Genomic DNA, 23,111 nt, shown 5'->3' with positions numbered 1-23,111 from the left:
GGGCGCTCCTGAGGATGGGACCACCGCGCACCGCAGCCACTCCCGAGCCTGGCTCCGAGGAGCCGTGTCACAGCCCGGGGGCCGCACCCAGAGCCACCCGGCTCCCCTCCGCGTCCCCCCTTTCCTTCCCCCACCCCCCCTCCCCGGCCCCGCCGCCATCACCCCCTCCCCTGCGGCCCGGCCCGCCGGCGCGGTGCATTGTGGGAGCGGCGGTAAGATGGCGGCGGCCGCCGCTGGGCTGAGCTGGAGGCGGGTGTCTTCCTTCACGGGGCCGGTGCCGCGCTCCCGTCACGGGCACCGCGCCGTCGCCATCCGCGAGCTGGTCATCATCTTCGGCGGCGGCAACGAGGGCATCGCCGACGAGCTGCACGTCTACAACACGGGTGCGCGGCGCGGGGCGGGGCGCTAGGGAGCGGGGGGCGGCGGGGAGAGGGCGGCGGCGGCGCTGCCGCCATGTCCCTGGGGGGCCTCCTCCTTCCTCCTCTTCCTCCTCCTCCTCCTCGCCCCCCGGAGAGCACGGCTACCGCCGGGATCGCCCCGTGCTCCTCGTCCCCTCCCTGTCTGCTGAGCCCTGGAGCCTGGGGGCTCCCCCGGTGGGCGCTCCGCCGCCGTGCCCGGGTCCCCCCTCTGGTGGCAGCTGGCGGAGATGAGCGCGCTGGCTGGCACCGGCAGCCTTTTCAAGCGGGAAGCTGCCAGCGGCTGCCGTCCTGAGGGAGGGATGAGGCGACGGAAGGCTGGAAAACTTCCCTGAGATTTCAGTTTTCGGCCTGAGGTGGAAGAGTGAGGTGGCTGAGCTGTGCTTCTCATCGCTGCTGGTGAAACACAACCCAAGCGTGAAAGTTAAGAGCACGTCAGCCATCCTTTTAACTCACCAACTTCTAAAAATAATTCAAAAGTACCCACCCGCACTCCCAAAAGATGATGATATTTTTACTGAATGTTTTATTATTATTATTTATTTTTTTAGCTAAAATCCGTGAGGGTGGAAATGTTCTGGATGTAGTTCGTTAAGAGGAAAATGCTTAGTGTTAAGAGTTCTCCCAAGCAGTTTATTCTGTGGGAGCTTAAAAATGTCACGTTTCGGAAGGCTGCAATCTCTTAACCTCGCTGTTATGACAAGTAACCTAAATAAAGCTTTTAGATAAAGCAGTCTTTTAGAACAAGGGTTGTGCTCGGTGTCTTGTAAGTGAGTCTTAATGTCATTTAATTTATTTTCCCGCCCAGATTCCAAAGGTGTTTGCCCCTTTGCAGCAGTGACAAAAAGGACCGACCGTGACTCAGCCATTCCAGCCCCCACACGTGTGTTTGGCTCAAACTGACCTGTTTTCTGAGGGCTCAGATGCAGGGCTGTGACCTGGGGTGTCCGAGTGTGGGATGGCACCCATTATCCCTGCTCTTAGCATGATAACACACAGAGGACCTCTTAATCCCCTACGGCAATGTTCTCTGGAAGCTTTTAATTTCATGCATTTCCTCTTCTTACTCATGAAAAAAGCTTAGGAAAAGGAGAAGGCTATCTCTTGTAACTGCTTAGTTCCAAAACACTTTGAACGACAATATGCTACAGTACCAGACAGTCTCAGTTGCTGTTCTTGCCTCTCCTTTCCCATGTATCAGTGCAGTGCTCTGTAGATATTAACATCCCAAAATAGTGTAATTAGTTTTTCAATAGGGTTATTAAGTCCAGGCATGCTGCCATGCTGCTGCTGCAGCTATAATAATTCTGTTTCTAGGACTAACACTCTCCAAGTGCCACTTTTTTTTCAAGCAAGTCTATTAAATTGCTGTACAGCCGTTGGTAACTGACTTACCGTGACCTCGTGCTCATTTATATATTGAATAACATTGGTTTGATACAGCTGTGTTTGTTTTAGTGTTTTAAATTGGATTAAACTGATTTCTTATTTTAAAAAGCTAAACAGCCCGTTTACAGTCATCTGACAGGTAAAAGGTAGTTCTTTAGAAAGTAGAGGTGTTTAAAAATACCCTTTCCTTCTCAGTGTTTGCTTTTTTTTTTCTTTATTCTTTTTTCTTTTTTTTAATTGTAGCTACAAATCAGTGGTTCCTTCCTGCTGTAAGGGGAGATATTCCTCCAGGCTGTGCAGCGCATGGATTTGTTTGTGATGGTACCAGAATATTAGTTTTTGGAGGAATGGTTGAATACGGAAGATACAGTAATGATTTATATGAATTACAGGTAGGAAATGTATGAAAATGTTCCAGTTCTGAGGACTACTTCATTTATTTATTTAGGAATAAAACATTTTATATTATCAACTGCAGAGTGCAGTTAGATGAGCTTTGCTTTGCTCAAGGAAAAATAAACTCTAAATAGACTCTGAAGATGGAACAAATATAAATAACTGAAAAAGAAGACTTCCATCTAATCAAAGCGTAAAATATTTAATGTTTTATGAAGGTAACTTTTACGTATCCCCATTAATGTATGCCCTAAGAAAAGCTCAGCACTCTTTAAAAATCATTCACGTAATATGCATAGGACTGTTAATATTATCTGAATTTATGGAGTACAAACAAATGTAAATGAAGATATTTCTCAGCATGTATTTCTTGTCTTTAAGGCAAGCCGATGGCTCTGGAAAAAAGTAAAGCCTCAAGCTCCTTCCAGTGGATCACCACCTTGTCCTCGACTTGGACACAGCTTTTCTTTATATGGTAACAAGTGCTATTTATTCGGTGGCCTGGCAAATGAGAGTGAGGATTCAAATAATAATGTTCCCAGGTATGCTGTTTTGGTTTGAATTCAATGTCTTTAAAAATAAATGATTAGATGCAGCGATTTTTGAAGAGGAACATTCTAGGGAGGCTGTCTTGCTTGCTGACTACTCGCATTTGGGTTGGTTGTGGGATGGATGGCGATGCATGCTAAGAAGCTTAAATATTTCTTCTGCTAATCCCGTTTTATGGAACACAGACTGAAAGCTCTGACACCTTTGGAGGGAAAACTAAATAGGGTGTTTTTTTTCCTTAATATTTTTGGGGATGTTTTTTAACAACACGTGCTTGTGAGGTTTACTTAAAGAAGCAAAGTATTGTGAGTCATCAGGGAATTCATAATGGAAGTTTCTTCTACAATGCTCTGGAAAACAGTTAGAAATTTTTTAAAGTAACAGTTGCAGTTGCCTTTATTATCAGCACACTGAATTATAACGGTGAAATTTTATGCCATGCTCACCTGCAGTTTAGTGCTTATATCCCCTGAGCTACAAACTGGCAATCTGAAGCTCATTAAATGGGGTATTCAGCGTGAATGCCAGGATTCAAGTTATCTAAAAATAACATGCCAATAGATTCATCAACACATGGCTAATTGTCTCTTGGCCAGTGTGAACGCACCAGTAAAGAACCAGCTCCTTTTCACCTTTGTTACCTTAGAGTTGCAGAATTTTTGTAACGTCCCATGTCATAGTGCATTTCTTACAACTTCACACTCCACTCCATCTTCATCCATATGTGGTAATTTCTGCTAAGGATGCTGTGTACCAGTTTTGAATGTTTCTTTCGCTAACTATAGTGTATGAAGTATGATGTAAATATGGTGTGCCTTCCTTAGAGGCAACAAGTTATAATAGTTCTTTTTTGTTTGTTTGTTTGTTTTAAATTCATTTAGAATCATAGAATCATAGAATATCCTGAGTTGGAAGGGACCCTTAAGGATCATCAAGTCCAACTCTTGACACCGCACAGGTCTACCCAAAAGTTCAGACCATGTGACTAAGTGCACAGTCCAATCTCTTCTTAAATTCAGACAGGCTCGGTGCAGTGACTACTTCCCTGGGGAGCCTGTTCCAGTGTGCAACCACCCTCTCTGTGAAGAACCCTCTCCTGATGTCAAGCCTAAATTTCCCCTGCCTCAGCTTAACCTCATTCCCGCGGGTCCTGTCACTGGTGTTAATGGAGAAAAGGTCTCCTGTCTCTCACACCCCCTTACGAGGAAGTTGTAGACTGTGATGAGGTCTCCTCTCAGCCTCCTCTTCTCCAGGCTGAACAGGCCCAGTGACCTCAGCCGTTCTTCGTACGTCTTCCCCTCCAGGCCTATCACCATCACCAGTTTTGATACTGTCAACAATGTTTAGTTTTGATACTGTCCACAATGCCATCAAATGTTTCGGGATTTTAAAATTCTCTGCTCTTCCAAGGCAAAAGTTGTAATGCTTGTAAAGGTTGTAAAAGTTGTAATGCTTGTAAGCAGTCAGGATTTAAAACCACTTAAATCATGTTTTTAAACATATTTTTCATACTGTGTCAATAATACCCTAGATATTTAAACGATTTTTATGAACTGGAGCTGCAGCATGGTTCTGGAGTTGTTGGCTGGAGTATTCCTGTGACAAAAGGTATCTTGCCATCTCCCCGAGAATCTCACACCGCCATTGTATACTGCAGAAAAGATTTGGGAAGTCCAAAGATGTATATTTTTGGAGGGATGTGTGGCTGTCGGCTTAACGATCTCTGGGAACTTGACATAGGTGAGTTCATCTGCCAGTAGAAGTCAGTTCAGGGGCTTCACTGGCAACGAGGAAAAATTAAAGTATGTGAGGATTAATGGCATGCTGTAGTGCAGATGTTATTTGGACTTAAACTATGCTGTTAATCTGTAATTTTTGGAATTGGATACAGCATTGTTTGCATTTATTATCCTCATTCTCACGGATTTACGTTATGCTGTGAGACTGGTTGTTTTCTTAGGCTGCATTAAAGAATGTCACTGTGATAACAGAGTTGAATAATCATTAAAAAATGAGCTTAATATATCCTTTCAGAAAACTGATAGAAAATTCTAACTAATTGTTTATGAATTTTAAAAGAAGCTTTATGTGGCTGTTACTGTGCTTTCTTTTTTTAAAGTGGCCACCTTAAAAAGCTGAAAATTTGTTTTGTTGAATGTTAGAGGTGCATTGCCTCCTAAAATACAGGTTGAGAAATTCATGGTAATAAGCTGATTGAAGATTTTTCTTCTTTTCCTTTTAGAAACCATGACCTGGTCGAGACCAGAAACTAAAGGGACAGTTCCACTTCCTCGCAGTCTCCATACGGCCAATGTAATAGGAAACAAGTATGTCTGTTGTTAAAAGCTCAACTATAGAAAGGTACACGTAGTAGGAGAACGATGATGCTTATCCACTACTGCTCAGTATAAACCGTCAGCCCTGTAGAGTGCTTTTCTACTTCTATTATACTACCTCAGTGGAAATTAAAAAGTACTAGTTTTAATTTAGAGTTCTCAAACTGCCAGTGTTTCCATGCAGCAGGATGATCTGCCCAGCCCACAACTCGTTTTCCAAGTGTCTTTATGCATCTTTGTGCATTCGGGGTAGTATCAACTGGACCTGAGCTGGCTCTGTCAGGAGCCAACTTCAGTGCCTCTGAATCTGCGACAGTGAAATAGGTACACAAATTAACTGGCCCAAAGAGTAGAGTTTAGTTCTAGGCAAAACTGTTCTGGATTTTTGTGGACCAGTTTTTCTGTAGTCTGTTCTTCAGTTCTTTGTTTCTTGCCAGCATGACTTGTTTTGGCAGATAGCACTGACAAAATGGATTTCAGTACATTTTATCTGTTTACAAGCCAGGGTGAGGAGAAAGAGGCAGGGGGTGGGCAAGAAGTGAGAAAGCTGTTTCCTGAGCCGAGAGCTTAACATTTTTTATATATACAATGTTATTAGGTTGTAGCCTGTGTTCTGTTTTTAGGTTTTGATACCTGACTTAGATACCTGTCTTCTAACTTTAGAATGATTTCTTGAGAGGTCTACAGTAAAGGGCTGTAGAAATTCCATGTAAATGCATGACTTCTGGAGAGTATTAGCAAGTTGGTTGGTTGTAAAAGGAATAACTTCTGCTTCTGGGGAGTTGTTTGAGATTTTATTTATTTTTAATCAGTTAACTTATTCAAAATTTTCAGAAGGTAGATGTTTGCAACAAGACACAAAATCTGATGTAAGGAAGAACTGTAAAGCACTGGAAATTTTCTGTTCTGTCCTAGTTTGAGAGAGCACATGCAGCAGGTCTGGAAATGTTAATTCACTTTTCTTTTCTTCTTCCCTCTTCCCTCTTTTCCTATATTTCAGAATGTATGTTTTTGGTGGATGGGTTCCACAGTCAGCAGGAGGTGAAATTTCTGCTCATGATGGTGAATGGAAATGTACCGGTTCATTTTCTTATCTTAATTTGGGTTAGTGTTTCTGTCTGTCTTGGAGTGGGCGTTTTGAAATAATCCTTTCTTAACGGAGTAGAATAAATATTCTGAAGACCCTGAGATAAGTTTTAAGATAGACAGTTGTAAACATAGTTGACTACAGAAGATATCTTTTTTTTTTTCATCTTTCTTAAGAAATGTTTTTTTCTTTGACCATTCAGCATGTTTGCTGGTGCAAATCTTTGTTCATACAACTTTTAATACTAGATAATGTAGATAGCACTCCTTCATTTATAGTAGGACACAAGAAAGATCCTGAAATGAGTTTTTTTTTTCTAAACTGTGATAGAACTGTCACTTAATCCTCAATTTCTGATCTTCTGTTTGTCTGAGATGGGCAAGCAGAGGTCAGAAAATTGATCCTGAGTCAACTGAACGTACCTTTCAAATGGATTGGAAAGTGACCTTTTATTTGTAATACTGAAAATTCAAATGCAGTATTATAAAAATTATTTAAAAAGATGTGATATATTTTCATTTTCTCTGAGCAGTTAAGTGTATTAACATCTGTGTTGCATGCTTTGAAATAGATCTAGAAACTAATTTTTTTGAGTTTCATTCACTAGATACCACAGAATGGATAGGTCTGATCTCAGATTGCCAGGAAGACAAAAGTAACTTGTTACCAGGGCCAAGAGCAGGACACTGTGCGGTAGCGGTTGGCACTCGTCTATATATCTGGAGTGGTAGAGATGGTTACAGAAAAGCTTGGAACAATCAAGTTTGCTGCAAAGATCTTTGGTACCTTGATACTGGTGAGTCAGAAATAAATGAGAGACTTGTGCTGTGTTCCATATTTTATTAATACACTGGAAGCTGGCATCATCAATGCTCAGAAGCTCTGAAGCTGTAACAAGTACAAAGGTGTATTAAATTTTAAAGCTTATTCAAATAAGCCACGCTTCGCTGTTGATTGTTTGAAGACTACAGCTGTAATTCAAACAGAAAAAAACAGAAAGGCACATTTAAAGCCCCTGAAAGAACTTTGTGGCTAGATTCTGTATTGCATGCCATAGTTTGTAGATACAAGGTGGTAAAGGGTGTTTTACCTAAACTCAAAGTTCCTGACCTCTCTTCTTAGAGTGATCTCTGCTGTTGCTACTTATCTTTATTTTATTTTTTTTTAACCAACCCCCTCCTTCTCTTGGGATCATTGCTGCTGCTGCTGCTGCTTCCTCATCTCCTGGACTGAAAAAAGATACTGTTGAATCAGAGAAAGGACCAAATTGTTTTGGGGCTTAGGGGATTTGGGGAGTATTAATCACTCATTAGTAGCTGACATGATGGATATTTGTTAGCAGGACATAGAGATATATCAGGAGTGAGGAAACTAAAATAGCACTTTCAGGAGGGAGTTGTTGCCTGCTCAAGCAGAAGCGTAAGAATGGTTATTGGAGAATGTGAAACATTTAGGGCAGTGGAGAATTTTTTTTTTCTTTTTTTCCTTTTTGACTTTTTTTCCCCTCCCCTCAGGATAAGGTTAGAATAAGTAAAGGAGTGGCAGGGGAACGACGTGCTTGATAGTGCAACCTGGTCAAGCATCAGGGTAAGTGAGGAGAGCAGGTCATCGGCACTGAATCATGCCTGGGCTTCAGCCTGTGCAGAAGTTTGAAGTAAAGTTCACTTTAGCTAGAGAGAGCAAGCAAAAAGGAAGTTTAGTCTTCTGTGAATTCCTTCCAGGAGTATGTAAAGCTTTAGGAGCCAAAGAGCTGCACATAGCCTTTCAGGAAAGGAAAAGCATCTCTTATACTGTAATGCCTGTGATGATGTATATACAACACAAAGACATACCAACAGCAGAAGAGCCATTAAAACCCTGAGAAAAGGCACCAAAAATTCAGCATTTTTGAACGCTTCGGAATGTCAGTTTATAATTCTGTGCTCGACTTTGCACACTTGACAATGCATCTTGTTGAATTTGGCACATATTACACACAAGTGAAAAGGGAGCTATTGATTTTGCTTGCTTTATGTAGATATTTCTTAAGCTTTTAAAAAGTGGCAATTTCAAATATGGCACCTGTATTTTATTGGTTTCTTGTAGAGAAACCTCCAGCGCCATCACAGGTACAGCTGATTAGAGCTACAACCAACTCTTTTCAAGTGAAATGGGATGAAGTACCTACTGTTGAAGGATATCTTCTTCAATTACATGCTGATTCACCAGTGCCATCAGCAGCTGGAATACCTGGCACTGGGGCTCCAGAGACATCCATGCTGAGTTCACAAGGTAGTAGTCAGATCACATTACACTAATGCTTGTGCAAAGGCAGAGTAGGGATTTGAGTAAATAACTGAGTTGTTTGTTTTAAATAAGATGACTCTTAGAGATATACCCTATTTCTTTGGATATTTCCAAAACGTCTACATCGTAACTATGGAAAATTAATCTTTAACTTGTCTCTTGTCAGCTCTGGCTATCTGAATGCTGGAGCTATTTGTGTAGTACTGGGCATGATTTGAGAAAGGGGACAGCGAGGAAGGGATTTTAATTGACTATTGGGCCATACAGTTTCATTTCAGTCTAACAACCAAGTCATTCTTCAGGCAACCTCATGTCTCCCTTGTGCTTACTGGAATAGATTCCACCCATTAATACTGAGTTTTATGTAACTGATTGTGATTTGCTTTTGTTTACCTGAAAGGTGGCTCTTCTCTACATCAAACTCCACAATCACTGACTAGTGTCCCTTGTCCAGAAATGAAGATGGATCATCCCAGCCAAGCAAATAATGTCATTCCTAATAATGTAAGTGTAAACTGAGAAATGCTTAAGTGGCGACGTAGTGTGGGAAGCAAGGGAACTGCCAAAACACTTTCTCAGTTTTTAAAGTCCCTGCCTACTTTTTAGACCTTAGGAAATTCCCAAATCAAACAACAAAGACACCTGCTGAAGTGGTTGTATATGCTTTTTTACATCCTTCTTATTTTCACATGATTGACACAGTCTTTAAAGTCCTCTTCCTGGTAATAGAGAGAGCAAACTGCAACTGTGTTGGCTTCCAGAATACTAACTGGGAGCCTGATAACACTTTTCACCCTCAAAATGTTGGTGAAATTCATGTGGGAAGCAAAAAAGATAATGCATGTTCCTTCCTAGTTCAGGTTTTCATGCTGCTCTGCTTAGCAGTGGGTTTCTACTACAGTATAAACCCAATTATTATGTATTCTGGCTGTGCAGTTGTACATGTTCCAGTTTTGCCAATAACAAAGAAACTGAGAGGAAAAACTCTGGCGAAAGGATCCCATTTTTAATAATGGGGACCTTTTCTTAATTGTGTAAGCCCTTAGATCTGTATGGAATTCATAATGTGTTCTTGCAGAAAACACACGTAGAAGTACTGTGAATTTTACCAACAGTAGAAATACCTTAGATAAGTGCCCAGAAAGCAGTGGTTGAAAGCCTCTGTAATTGTGATTTTGCCCCCCTGCCCATCCCGACCTGTGTCCTCCCACGCCAATAGGCTAAATGTATGTATGAATGAGCTTTGTGTGTGATAAGAATATGAGCTCGCTCAGATAAAATGTAGTATGGGACAGGGACCCTTCCAAGTTAACTTGGTTTCAGTCTTTGTTTCATGATGGCTGGAGTAATGTGGATTGTGAGGTTGGTCGCTTGTTGTATTTTAAAGTGCTGGGGGATTGGTCGGAGGACTTTTGATGTTTTTGAGCAAGCATTTTCATGCCATGTTTGCAACTGAAATTTACAAACTTTGCAGTTAACCAAAACAACTTATTTGTTAATACTTAGGTCCAAGTTTCCCTTTCATCCAACTCATTATTAAAAATAGAAGGAAAAGAAAAGGTTGCAGCACCTGAGAACAAGATTACACAGGAGACTATGAAAAACCATGCAGATGCAACAGGATTCAAAGAATCAAATGCCCCTTCTCTTTTGCCTGTTTGTACTTCAAGTAAGATATCTATAGAATAAAAATTAAAAAGTGAGAATTGAAAAATCAAAATAAGATTATTTCTGTCTTGCAATTTAAAATTATTTTAGATGCCTTTGTAGTATAAAAAATCTAGTTGCTACTGTGCGTAACTTGAGAAGATACGCGGGGAAAACTGAAATCCAAAGTTCTTTTAAGTTTTGCAAGGGACAAGAAATTCTTAATATATCCAATATTATGATGGCAAATGTGCCTCTTTAAACATAAATAGCCCTTCTTAACATCAAAGACCAGATGGACAGTACTAGGTTAATTTTACTAGGTAAGGTTATAATAACTCAAGGCTCCTTTCGATACTACTGTTAATAGTGAAAAGTTACCAGCCAATTTAAAATTGTAGACAATGTAGAGAGGAGCATGTTTTTCTCTGGCTGCAGAGAAAAAAGAAACTGACTAGGCATTAATTTAGGCACTTCTTTGAAGGTCCAGTGGGGTGAATCCAGGCCCAAACACCTGTTCTGCTTATATTTGACTTTTATGTAATTTATGCTGTTGCCACTTTCATTTTCTTTGCAGTGTGTTTTAATTATTGTGTGGAAGTTCGGGATCTTAGTGCTGAGCAAGCAGACTTCCGCTGATGTTAATATGAAACTGCTTGTTATAAAGCTGTGATACTCATTTGTGTGAATTCTTTTTTCCCCCAAATTGGTTAAGAAAGGATAGATACAGAATACGTCTAGCACAAATGAAAATGTTATTTGAATACAACTGTTAACATGTATTTGGTTATGACTATACAGACAAGTTCTTATTAAGGTAGTTACGTAAAGAAAGTGTTAGCAATGCATATAATCTGATCTATTTTAGTCTAAGCCTGAGCTAACGTCTGTTTTTATGTGAAACTAAAGCTGTTATATCAAGTGGAGATTTGTTAGGTGTCATCAGTATTGAATTCTGGTTAATATTTTCTTTTTCTAAGGTCCTCAGACTTCAGCAAATGTAGGTGAATTACATGACTTGGACAAAAGAACTGTAATGCCTGATGCTTCTGTATCCAGCACTGTCTCCAGCACACAAACTATGGTAACCCAGCAGGCTGTTAAAACTGAATCATCAAGTACAAATGGGGCAGTTGTTAAAGATGAAACTTCACTAACAACATTCAATTCAAAATCTGAAGGTTTGAAATGTGTTTCACATACTGTATTTTGAGCCATATATATCTAAGGCCATCAGAGTTCCTGTAGTGTGGTGGGATTCTCATCTTGGCTAGTACCTGGGATTGAGATAGGGCTTTGGGCCATGGAGGACCTTGGGCAGCCTGAATGATCTCTGCTATGATTTACACATCTTTTAAAATCAGGATATTCCTTTTATGTTTTTGTAAACAACTTTATTTCCTGTAAGTGAAAAATCCTTTAAATCTTTGTTTTTGCAGAAGTCTGTTTTTTAAACAGCAGTGGCAGCCAGTTTTGTTGCCTGTAGGATCTTTGCTTTCATTCAGTGATTGTCTGCTTGTTTCATCAGCAAAAGTCTACAGATAATAACCTTACATGGTTTTGATTTTAAACAATTCACCCCTGTAACAAATATGGTCAGCTTATGTGGCTGTGGCTAGCTCACAACTAGCCAAAGGTGGTGACCTCTTCACAGTGTGCTTGAAGTATCCAAAATAAGCACCAATACAAAAACTAAACATAAACACTTTTCCAATTCTGTTTTTAATGAAAATCAACAGGCTGTGCTTGCTATTGTTTTGAGTGTTAGCTAAAGTATCCTCTTACTGAATACAAGTAGTGTAATTTTTACTGAACAGTATTGTTTTTTTAAAAACAAACACAAGTATAGAATACTAATATTCCCTTGAGTTTTTCATGAGCTTTGGTTTCTTTTTTTTTTCTTTAAGATTCAATTTTTAATGTAGTAAATGTTCTTTTTCCATTTGTTAGGTTTGTTTAAAGATTAATTGCTCTTATTCAGAATTCAAACTGTATTTATTTCTGAAGCAGTGTGTTAAGATTTCATGCTTAGGTGATTCATACTGTGTCATCAGTATGCGCCTCCATCTGATATTTATTACTTGTTCACAAATATTTCATACTGATTTCATAATTCTGTCATACTTTAGGATTTTCTGAGTCCTGTCTGTATTATCTGAAGCAGTCTGCAGTGCCAGGCTCTTATAATTGTTCTGTGAATATAAAGCAAACCAAAATTAGTTGGTCATGTTACAAATAAAACTGCATGCAAAAGAACTTTGAGACATACTTTTGCAGCAAACACTTGTAAATTGCTCTTGAGGTTAGCTTTTATATTCTGTGGACTTGGTGTTATAAACCTTAATTTGTAAGAAAAACTTAAGTGTAATTTTTTGTTTCTAGCTGCTGAAACTGCTTATATCATGCCTTCAACAAGGGTCAGTACTGGACAGACAAATGATTCACACTCCTCTGTAAGTCTGCCTAAGTATAATTAAGTTCTGTTGCTCTGTTGGTTAGTTGTAAGGGCTATTCTGTTTTTCTTTAATTGTATCTCTTTGAAAGAGAAGCAAGGTATATTTAAGGCTTGAAGTGAATAATACAGGGTAAACATTTTCTGTTGTGAATTTCATAGTGCGGGTTAGATTGGAATCTAAGTAGCAGTTGTGTATTTGGGAGGAGATCCAAGTGTGTTTCAGCTGTTGAATCATTTTTATTGACTGGCACAGTGGAGTGGTCTTTCTGCTGCATAATGTGCAAATGTAAAATGTTTTTCTGTCTGCACAACTGAATTTAAAATATGTATTAGATCAGATATAGTGTTAGCTGCTGATCTGTAGGTTTGAAACATAACTGAACTGACATCTTGATGTTTTTCCCTAGAGGAGATGGGGACTGGCTATGCAAGCTGTAAATACTGCCTGAAAAAAGTAAATGCCTCCTATTTCACCTGCTTACAACTTAATACACAAAACCAAGGTGCCACCAAAAGAGTGGAGCTAAGGATGGGAAGAAGCAGCTGCTACTAAAGGGTTGGGGTGCTTTTGCCAATAGCAGCTGCCATTCCTGCCCCTCTTCCATGCTAGCAGGAACATCATCTGTCCGCGCTGGGCAGCACTACGAGTGCTCTCCTTGGTGCCTGGAGACAAGCAAGAAAGACAATGTGTCTTTCTGGGCCAGTCAGGAATAGTTCTCATGCCCTCCGCAACCATTGCCCCATGCCACAGTGGAGGCCCTGATCTCAGATGCAAATGAATTTAGTAGCTGCTTTCAAGGGAGTATGTTTGGGGCTGAGATACAGCAGAATCCCAGGTAGAGCTGCTGATGTACAACCACATCGCAAAGTTCTTCTTGGCCTCTGAGCAAAATTAACTCACAACTACCAGCTGCTACACACTCCTAGTTCTACAGCTGTGAACTTCTCCCCCTTCCTGTTTGAAGCAGAATGTCAGAGATGACATCCCATCTACAGCTTTCCTATTTTCTAAATGACGGACTGAGTCTAAATACTTAGAACCAGTTGGTTTTGAACAGTATTTCAGTAACAGATGCATATTCATTTAAAGTGTAAGGAAGTGATTTACATGTTGAAAGGGGATTCTCCTGCACATACACTAGAGTCTTGAAATGTTTTTTTATGTTACATTAAAGTGTATGGATGGTCTACATAACGTGTTCTTCAAATACTAGAAAACTCCACAAAGACAGATGGCACCGGTGAAAACAAGAGACCGGCAGTGGTATGATGTTGGAATTTTTAAGAACAACAGTGCTGTGGTGAGCCAGTTCTACTTGCTGCCAGAGGAAACACTGAGCAACTCTAACAAGGTAGCTGCTAATTTTTCTCTTACATACCTTGCACACAGGTGTTTTGGAATCCAATGCCCATATGTTTGAAAACAAAATATGGGACTTTCTGATACAAACCGGTGTTTATAAGAGTTTGGAGATCAAAGTTCCTGACATATTTGGCTTTTTTTTTTTTTTTTTTACTTTTTCCTGAACCAGGTGCATTTTTTTCCTGTTGTTTTTGTCTAATTACATGGAACATCTTATTGTGCCATTGCTAATTCTTTCTGCATTTCTATTTGTAGCCTTAGGAAGGAATTTTCAATTTAATGACATTTCAAACCAGTAAAAACTTTTAAAAATAACTTTAAAATATATTATTTCCCTACAGTGCTGAAATATTTGTCAGTTTCCTCTCTGAATCAAGGATACATTTTTAAAGATACTAGTAAGAGTCTAGAATGTTTAAAAAGACTAGATGTGAAACAGAAGTGTTGTTAAATATATAAGTTTGTATGTGAAAGCATTATACACATGTAATTTGCAAAGCCTTTGTACTCTTGATAGTGGAAGTGTAGATTAATGATGTCCAAATGTATTAGAAACAAAGCTGCTGACTGCGTGTCACTTAAATGGGCAGAAATACCTAGAGCCAGGAGGCTGCTTCTCTTAAAAAGATGCATGAGTTGATTTCAAAACTCAGAAATCAGCATTTGCTTCCTTGTACGTAACCTGTCAGCAAATGTCTTTCTTACAGTAAGTAAATACTATAGTATTTACTTAGCCATGCCTTCCTTCTACCAGAACAGATCTCTGTCTTACCTGTAGCACTTTATCTCTTAGTAAGCAGCTTAGGTATCTTACTTGCAGATAGAACATGTAAGAGAAAATAAAACTCGTGGATGGATTTTAACTTCTGCTGCTTATGTATGTATTAATAGGCAAGCTGAGCACTCTCCAAACCCCCCAGTCTTCTCTGTACTTCTGTAAATACTGACTATGCTGTCCTGTTATATAAGGTACCTGTATTTTCAAGAATGTATTTGTAGGACTGATTGTATAAAAAAAGAAACCTTCACAAAGATAGAGTAGAACAAGCTTCAGTTATATGGGCTTTGTTGTTCATAGCGGTGGTTTTTAAACCTTGTTAGAACTTAGTTATTTTTAGTAAGAGGGTGTTTCATGGAGAACTGGTTTCAGTCTCAACCATGGGACCATGGGTTAGACAAGAGTTGTGTTGGTGTTTGTGTTAGAGTAGATGAAGGTATCCAAGGTGCTGTCTTACTCAACAGGTTTTCTTAAAACACAAAAGAACAGAAAGTGTTTTTTGTTTTTTTTTGAAAACACTTCATTATAAATATTGCACCAGTTTTAAAGAGTATATGTAGTATATTTACAGTGTTTATATTGTTTGTGATTTGTTGCATATTATTCAAGAGGAAAATTGTTCAATAGGAAGCTTCAAAGATCTATCAATGCATGTGTTAAGCGAGGAAATACACTAGCACCTGATGTTTCAGAAACTTGCTACTAACTTACTAACTCTGCTGTTCTTTAAAAACATTTAGGTTACCTATTCATAAATTAACTCCTTAACTATAGGAGTAAGTAATTTTCAAAGAAAAATATTTTTGAGGACAGAGGAGTATAGTAATTACGTAATAAGCTATACAGTTAGAAATGCTACATTATTTTTACTTTCCAAAGTAAATCTAAACAAGAAATACAGTTCAATTTAAATGTCTGGGGTTTTCATGTTTTTTGTTACCTGGGGAGAGAGAATTGTTCTTGGAGCAGTTGTTCTGAGGCAGGCTAGTGCCTCAGTCAGAAACTTTCTGATTCAAATACAAAAGCACTAGATCAGGTTTGGGTTTCAGTTAAACTTAACAACCTCTGTTTATTGCTACCCACTTCGTGTCTTTTTTTTTTTTTAGGCTAATTGTGTGTAGAATACTTTTTAAAGTAACAAAAGCATTGCTTTATTTTCAGCTGGAAAGCGCAGATGTACCAGACTACAGGTTACTTAAGAAACAGGATCTTTTTCCAGGCACAGTGTACAGGTTCAGAGTCGCTGCAATTAATGGCTGTGGTGTTGGGCCTTTCAGTAAAGTCAGTGAATTCAAGACGTGTATTCCAGGTTTTCCCGGAGCTCCTTCAACAGTCAAAATCACCAAGGTGAGAAATGTAAATAGTTCTTCTTCTGATGCATAAAATTCTGTTCACAAGCTTAATCTTGGAATTCTTGTATTTGGCTAGCTGGCTTTTTTTTTTTTTTTTTTTTTAAGTGAAAAATGAAATGTTCAACAGTGTCAAATGTTTAGTTAGTGACTTCTGCTCAACATAATATTCTTTAAGAAGCTCACTAAACATATTTTATAATGATCGTGTTGCAAGATACATCTTAATTGTCTGATAATTTTCCCATTGTTTTCTTTTCCTGCATTCTTAATTTTATAGGGGTTTACCATGTTTAAAACAAAATTTAAGACATTTTGCCTCCAAAGGATGATGAGGTTTTAGTCTTTTTGCATAAAACAACAGTGATGTTAGTAAAATCAGAGGGCAACTGTGGGTAATTAATTGATAAGCTAACATGCATTTTTATCTCTTAAAACTGCTCACTTTCAAATAGATAACTTTTGCAAACCCGTAGCCCAACAAATTCCACCTTAAAAATACTTGGGGATTTTTGTCTTTCTGGGATTTGTAACTTGTTTTAACGGTAGATGTGTTTTATTGGTTAGTGTTTCACTTTGCCCAAGGTACTGTCTTTTTTACTGGTGAAAATGTGGTACATCCACACATACAAGTAAACCTGTATTTAGAAGTGTAGTGTCTTTGTTTTTTAAAGAATGGATTGGAAAATAAGCATTCTTATTTTCCAAAATATCCTTTGGCATCTGTGTTGATTCTGCATTAGTACCAGAAGAAAGAAACAAAAGGTTAATTTTAGAAAAAGAATAACAGAATAGGTTAGAAGTTTAAGATGCACCTTAGGTTTTTATGTATTTATAACTATTTGTATTATATATAGTTGAGTGTCTAATGGTTAGCTGAATAGTATCATATTTTCTCTTTTTCTTCAGAGTGTAGACTGTATTCATCTTTCTTGGGAGCCTCCTGCTTCACCTTCTGGAAATATTTTGGAATATTCTGCCTACTTAGCAATCCGTTCCACGCAATTACAGGAAAATCCAAATCAGCTTGTATTTATGAGAATATACTGTGGGCTTAAGACATCTTGTATAGTGACAGCTGCCCAGCTTTCAAATGCTCATGTTGATTACACTTCACGACCTGCTATAGTATTCCGGATTTCTGCAAAGAATGAGAGGGGATATGGACCGGCCACACAAGTTCGATGGCTTCAAGGTAAAGTCAGTGTCAGACACAGCATATAAGTGGGCTGTGGCAGAGAAAATAGCAGATTGTGCCTCTACAACCAACACTTTTCTCAGCAGCGCATGTCTTAGCAGTGCACTTTTCTCAGCAGTGAAATGCCATTTTGTTCTTTGTAGAAGTTTTAGGAAAACAAGGATGTTAACTTTTAGCTTAACGTTAAGAGATTATATTTGTTCACAAGCAAAGATGAGCAGGTATCGAGTGTTGGTTATTGAGTCTCACTTAGTCCCTCAAATAATAAAATGCCAGTAAGCTTCTGATTTCCCTGGACTTCACTTCAGCTTTAAAGTTTTCCATTTTATTAGTAAGTAATCTAGATACATGCAGGAATGTAGTCTTTTTTCCCCCAATCTTTATCCCTTTCTTACCAGAATAATTTTTCATAAAATGACAGAAGGTGCATTTTTGTGATTTCGTGTACTCTTTAAAGTCTATTATTAGAGCTATTAGGAATAGGTTTTGTCATCTCATCCCTACACTCAAATTTGTTATTAGTTGGGGATGAGAATGGATCAACTTGAAATTCAGATTACTTCAGCCTGATCAGTTCCTTAATGCCAGTTGCTGTGCAGCTGCATAAATGCTGGTTCTTGGGAGACAAAAAGCACAAGTGACTGCTGGGAGAGGGACTGAGACTTCTCACAGTAGCCTATAATCCAGAAGCGTAGACTGGGCTAAAGTGATTCCTTGGTCCCAGTTTGCATTTTGTCATCTTGGCAGTTTCTCGTGCCAACATCTGAATGATTATTTTCAGTTCTGAAAAAATAATCATTTCCCTGTCTGGCTAAGCTTTCTGCTAGTTGGGAGCTGGCTTGCCTCAGCAAGAGGACCTGGGAGCATGGAGGAAAGTCAGGAAGGCAGAGCTAGGGGGGTGTTCCCACCCTCCAGGGAGTAACAGATTTGGATGGTCTTGGCTGTCCTGCCAGTCCCTGCACTGGGATCCACAGAGTGCAGTTGAAAGTGAACTGTTCGATATACCTCTGGTTGTTTTCTGAGAATGGGCAGCAACAATGAAGGAGTTGTCTTCCTACTGTTTAGTACTATAGTGCTGTTTTAACACTATAAGTGACAAGGGTTTTGCCCCTGATCTGTATCACAGAACTATGAAACAGTAGTTGTTTGATAGCATTTGGTCGTGTACACGAGTTAAATTATGTTTATCAATGTCTCCTTCTTTTTGCAGATATGAAAACATCAAGCTCAAAGTAGAATCAAGATAATAAATTTCAAGTTTCGAATGTAGTGTTTAATGTAACTCTTGTACTATTTGTAAATGCTACAAATATTTTATTTTTGCATTGTTTTTATCTTAAAGATATATAACCTTTTTTACGTTTGAGACATCAGCGTTACAGAGCCTTGCTCAGGTATGAGTACCGTATGGAAGCTATACTGAAGATGGTGGGGTGGAGGACCATACTCTATCCAGTAGCTTTTTGGTAGTGATAGTTAAAATATTAACTATATATATATATATATACACACACACAAAGTTTCAAATAAAAAAAATAAATTGGCACATGCAGTACTGTTTGAGGTAGAGTCCCCAGGATTGCTAGAGATCTTGCATAAATAACTCATAAAGATTTGGTAAATGAGCGAATTGTTTGATTTCAGTTTCTTATACCACATTCTTCATTGTGGTGTCTGAGTACAAGGCAAAAATTTCCAGTTATTATATAGTAACTTAAAATGTATAAATATTTTAATATATACTTTTTTTGTAAAGAAATGATTTTTCTACTATTTGTAACAAATATCTTAATCCTGAAAGATATCCCCTGAAAATTTAAAAGGAAAAAGATACTTAGTCATTTGTCTTATTACAAAAAAAAAAGAAACATAAAATCATTGTAAATGCACTACTAATATTTAGAATTATCCTTTTGTAGTTGTACAAATCTTAAACTTGTAAATACCAATGTTTACAAGAGACCTTTCTGGTCTTGTATTAAAACTTCCATGAGAGTCATTCTCTTTTTTTTTTTTTTTAATTCATATGCTTTGCTTTTAGCATATGCTTGCTTTTTGCACTAATAATAACTTACCTCATTCCTGTGTTTGTAATCACTTGTGTTGCTTCCATAATGTTTCTGTAAAACTTCAATCTGAAAACTTTAACCAAAGTTTAGAATACATGGTAAGCAATTTTGCACATATCGTATGGCAACTTTTGACATATTTATTCCAGTTAATCTTCTTAAGTGCTTGTTTGCTTTACCAGTATATTCTACCAATCAAGTTCAGTATCTCCCTTTTACTATGCATCATTTTACATTAACTAGCTAGCTGATAAATTCAACAAGCATTACTTCTAGGAATAGGTTGATCCATTCCTGTGCTAGATGAAAAATTTGTTCACAGTAGTGAAATAAAGGTAAACATTTTAAATGCTATTTATGTATCTGTATAGGAACCTATGTTTACCAAAGTGTAGAGGAAAATGGCTGAGTTGGACAAGGTCACTAGGTGAATAGATTGAGGCACCTAAGGTTTATTTTAAAATAAAATCTAAATTACCGTGCAATGAAGTTTATACTTTGCACTTTAATTTTGCCCTGAATGCCAAAATACAATATACGTCAAGGTAGGATTACTTGCCTCTGCCAGTTAAATTTGTCTTAACAGCATTTGTAAATAAATAAAGTAAATGAATTGATGTGCCTGGTTTGGTGGGAGAAGTATTACTAAGATGATAGAGATTTAACAGCTCACGTATCCCAGAGCAGATTTTATAGCCAAGTTTTAGCTACCCTGAAAGCCAGGGTTATAACAGAAGTGCTGATACAGCCTTAATTATTGCAACGCATCACATGCTATAATAGCATATAAAAAGTGCTGGGGACCATAAATTGCTATAATAGTGTTAATTGTGGCACGGGGGTAACACACGGTTTTACTCCAGAGAAAAACCTTGTGTTTATGACAATGACAGACATCCCAGATTCACTTTAAACAGTGTTTATAGTATGAATGTATAGGAATTTTTCCTGAAGTTAACTGGCTTTAAAATACTTGTGTTTTAATGGTCCATTTCATCAGGTATGATCTCAGTACCAATACTGTCTGATAACTAAAAATAATACTGTACACGAGCTGTTAACTAGAAAAATATAACTTGGTTTTTCTTATTAGTACTGTGAAAGAAGCCTTTAGAGAAAACACTTGTGGCTTTGATTTTGTTGGTTGATAGCTGTGATTGTAGAGTTGTTATTTAAGAATAAAATCTGTTGGGTATGTCTGGGTGAAGTTTTTTTGCACTTGGTTTCACATGGTTTGCACAATTTCTTTTCCAGTGGGTATGTCACAACTACCAAAGGGTAAAACTGTGGCGTTTTCAATGAAAGTATAATTTCCTTGTAAGTGTGCTTTCTTCAACTGACTTGACATAAGATGTCACTTTCTCTTCTTTGTCCAAGTTGGGTGATGTTGAATAGTGATCATATGCAAATCTTCAATTCCTTGCAGTTTTACTTTAAAATGAAATTGTGGTACATGCTGTAAAATACACTTTGTGGTCTGTTTTAGAACTGTATTTAGAACATGTCTAACTCTCACCTGTTTGCCTATCAACTAGATATCAGACAAATATTGATTGTTTGATTTTAAAATTCATTTGGAAGACTGTTGACATCAGCTCCTTGAGAATCCGTGTGATCCACTCATTTCTTAAGTCACTAAATGACATGTAACAAGCTGAAATCTATCAGGCGACAGTATCGATGTTGTAGAAATGTCTAGGTTTACTGAACTTGCTAAGGAAGTTGTGACGTGACCGTAGGTGCAGGACAGTTGTGCCGGTTATGGCAGACGCTGCTACAACTTCACCTTAAGAATGTTCTTGTGAAAGTGGAAATAAAGTGAACAATAACCTACACTTTGTGTTTTCAAAGTAATTATAGCAATATCTTTTGAATGTAGTTTGGAGTAGAGCACATGATCATGCCATAAATTCTGAAGATATAAGTATTACTGTTGTTATCTGGTATTTCAGGATAGCGAATTTGACGTGAACTTAGTCTTACAGCCTGTTACTTAATGACCTCTACAAGGAAACTGACATTTTGTACAACTAAAGTTGATCAGTCTTATTTCAAAGCATTGTTTGTTCTTTGTAATAAAGTGGTTGTCCTATCAAATGCGTTGTAAACAGTGAAGTGTATGTCTGCTTTTTCCGAGGGGATAATACAGAGAAGAGATCTAGTGTGCTTGTCTTGGGGAGAAATAAGAGGGCTTACAGATGAGCAGTGTAATACTGAGCACTACTCTTCCATAAAAAGTGCTTCCCAAGTGACTTCTTGGTTACCTTATGGTTTGTCTGGTTGCTTTTTTCTCTCCTAGTTGTGGTTCCCCAGTTTCTCACCACCCCTTCTACTTCAATTGCTGCGCTCTTCACCTGTTCTCTGTCCCCTTCCATGCCTTTGTGCCATGCAGCCTGCTGGCCCCTATCTGGGACAAGAATTCTTAAAATTGCTTTCCTTTTCTATACAACAGCTACGTTGCTGCTGTTCAAAGTGATTGGCAAAGAGTTTGGTATTGCTTTGTTACAGGTTGATAAAAGGAAGGGATTTGAATGAGCACTTAATGTGCTCAGAAGGCTTCCAGCTCTGCTCAAAATGTCCGAGTCTCGAGGCAAGCTGCTAAACTCAAGTTGTGGTTGACTATGGGAGGCTCCTGGGGGAATAAGTAATACTTGCTTATAAAAGCAGGGGAGGAGATCGAGTGGACTGAAAGGGATCCAGAATGGTTTCTGGGCCTCTTAAGAGACAAACAACTAAAAGTTCTCCACTCCAAATTGATTTCCTTGTTGTGCTCCCAGCTATTACGATTGAGTAAATGTCTTACTTTCAATTGTTTGTGATCTGTGCATTAGTGGATAACAAATGGGACATCCTAAACAATCAATGAAGAATTCCCACAATGTTTTTTTTTTCATTCTTTCTAAAATTCTCAGAATGTAGCTTATTTTCTCATTAAGGCTGACTTGAATTTTCTATGTGGATTTATCCTAAAACTGATTCAGATATATCCTTGTTTTTTCCCGTAAAGTGTTAGCTGGTTTCTAGTGTATTTTTATAACGTTTTCTAGTGAGCCAAAGGGCAGGGCTTCTATTCTGTGGCTTCCAGTTCTGCCATTGGAGCTTTTCTAGATTCCCACGGCAAGGGTGGAACATTAACTGCTGGTATTGCGTGAGCAGTTAGCGTGTTCCTCCTCCTGGTAGTAGTTGCAAAAAAAACTTTGGTGCATTTTTCCATTGATCTGAAGCTGAGTCGAGTTCCCTTTTATTTCAATTTCCAGAAGTCAGTTGAACGTAGAAGGATGGGCTTCTTCTAGGCACCCAGTTTAATCTGAATTTAAATGGATGTTATGAGTTTGGAGCTAAACAGCCCAACAGAGGGGTAGAGCAAAAGGAAGGGAGGGAGCCAGGCTGCAGGAGCAGGCATGAAGAAAAGAAGGAGTGCTGGGATGGGAGGAAGGCCTAAGAGATCTCCGTGAGCTATTTATTGGCTCCATTTGTCCAACTCCAACCATATGTGCCTACTGTTATGTTTTGAAAAGCCAGCATCTAAAAAGGCAGAGCGTGCCTCCTTGCTCAGTTCCCAAAGTCCCTCAAAAGCCTGAGGTACTTCACAATGCTTGTTGGATTTATGCTCCCCCAGCATGATCTACTTGATTGGGACCAGTTTTGTTTTGCTGTCACTGTTTTATTGAGGAAGCCTTTGCTTCTTACAAGCATCTGCTCTTAATATGTGACATAATTCCTCAGTTGGTGGAGCAGCTCTTTAAAATGGAAATTAAAGCTTGGATACGGTATCTTCAAAGAGAAAAAGGGA

The 23,111-nt window shown here is 38.5% G+C and overlaps 1 protein-coding gene across 1 annotated transcript; it reads left to right on the top strand.

The window, feature by feature from the left end:
- The first annotated feature begins 183 nt into the window (after positions 1 to 183).
- Positions 184 to 21,426, top strand: HCFC2 (host cell factor C2). Its single transcript, XM_035341582.1, has 16 exons — positions 184 to 383; positions 2,049 to 2,197; positions 2,583 to 2,743; positions 4,282 to 4,490; positions 4,993 to 5,077; positions 6,087 to 6,190; positions 6,781 to 6,969; positions 8,259 to 8,444; positions 8,860 to 8,963; positions 9,966 to 10,128; positions 11,087 to 11,287; positions 12,489 to 12,559; positions 13,776 to 13,913; positions 15,864 to 16,049; positions 16,961 to 17,246; positions 18,460 to 21,426. The coding sequence occupies exons 1-16, from the start codon at positions 218 to 220 to the stop codon at positions 18,483 to 18,485; spliced, it is 2,424 nt and encodes an 807-aa protein (XP_035197473.1). The 5' UTR covers positions 184 to 217; the 3' UTR covers positions 18,486 to 21,426.
- Positions 21,427 to 23,111: the final 1,685 nt, after the last annotated feature.

Source organism: Oxyura jamaicensis, chromosome 1, assembly GCF_011077185.1.
Source record: "Oxyura jamaicensis isolate SHBP4307 breed ruddy duck chromosome 1, BPBGC_Ojam_1.0, whole genome shotgun sequence".
In the NCBI taxonomy this organism is placed as follows: Eukaryota; Metazoa; Chordata; class Aves; order Anseriformes; family Anatidae; genus Oxyura; species Oxyura jamaicensis.
The sequence above is the reverse complement of the archived record's forward strand: the minus strand, read 5'-3'. Positions and strand labels throughout refer to the sequence as shown.

Excerpts from the sequence above, each read along its gene's own strand:
- HCFC2 (XM_035341582.1), top strand. The coding sequence starts at position 218 with ATGGCGGCGGCCGCCGCTGGGCTGAGCTGGAGGCGGGTGTCTTCCTTC. Across the intron at positions 6,191-6,780 it reads ATTTTCTTATCTTAATTTGG|ATACCACAGAATGGATAGGT; the intron begins GTTAGTGTTTCT and ends TTCATTCACTAG. Across the intron at positions 6,970-8,258 it reads TCTTTGGTACCTTGATACTG|AGAAACCTCCAGCGCCATCA; the intron begins GTGAGTCAGAAA and ends GGTTTCTTGTAG.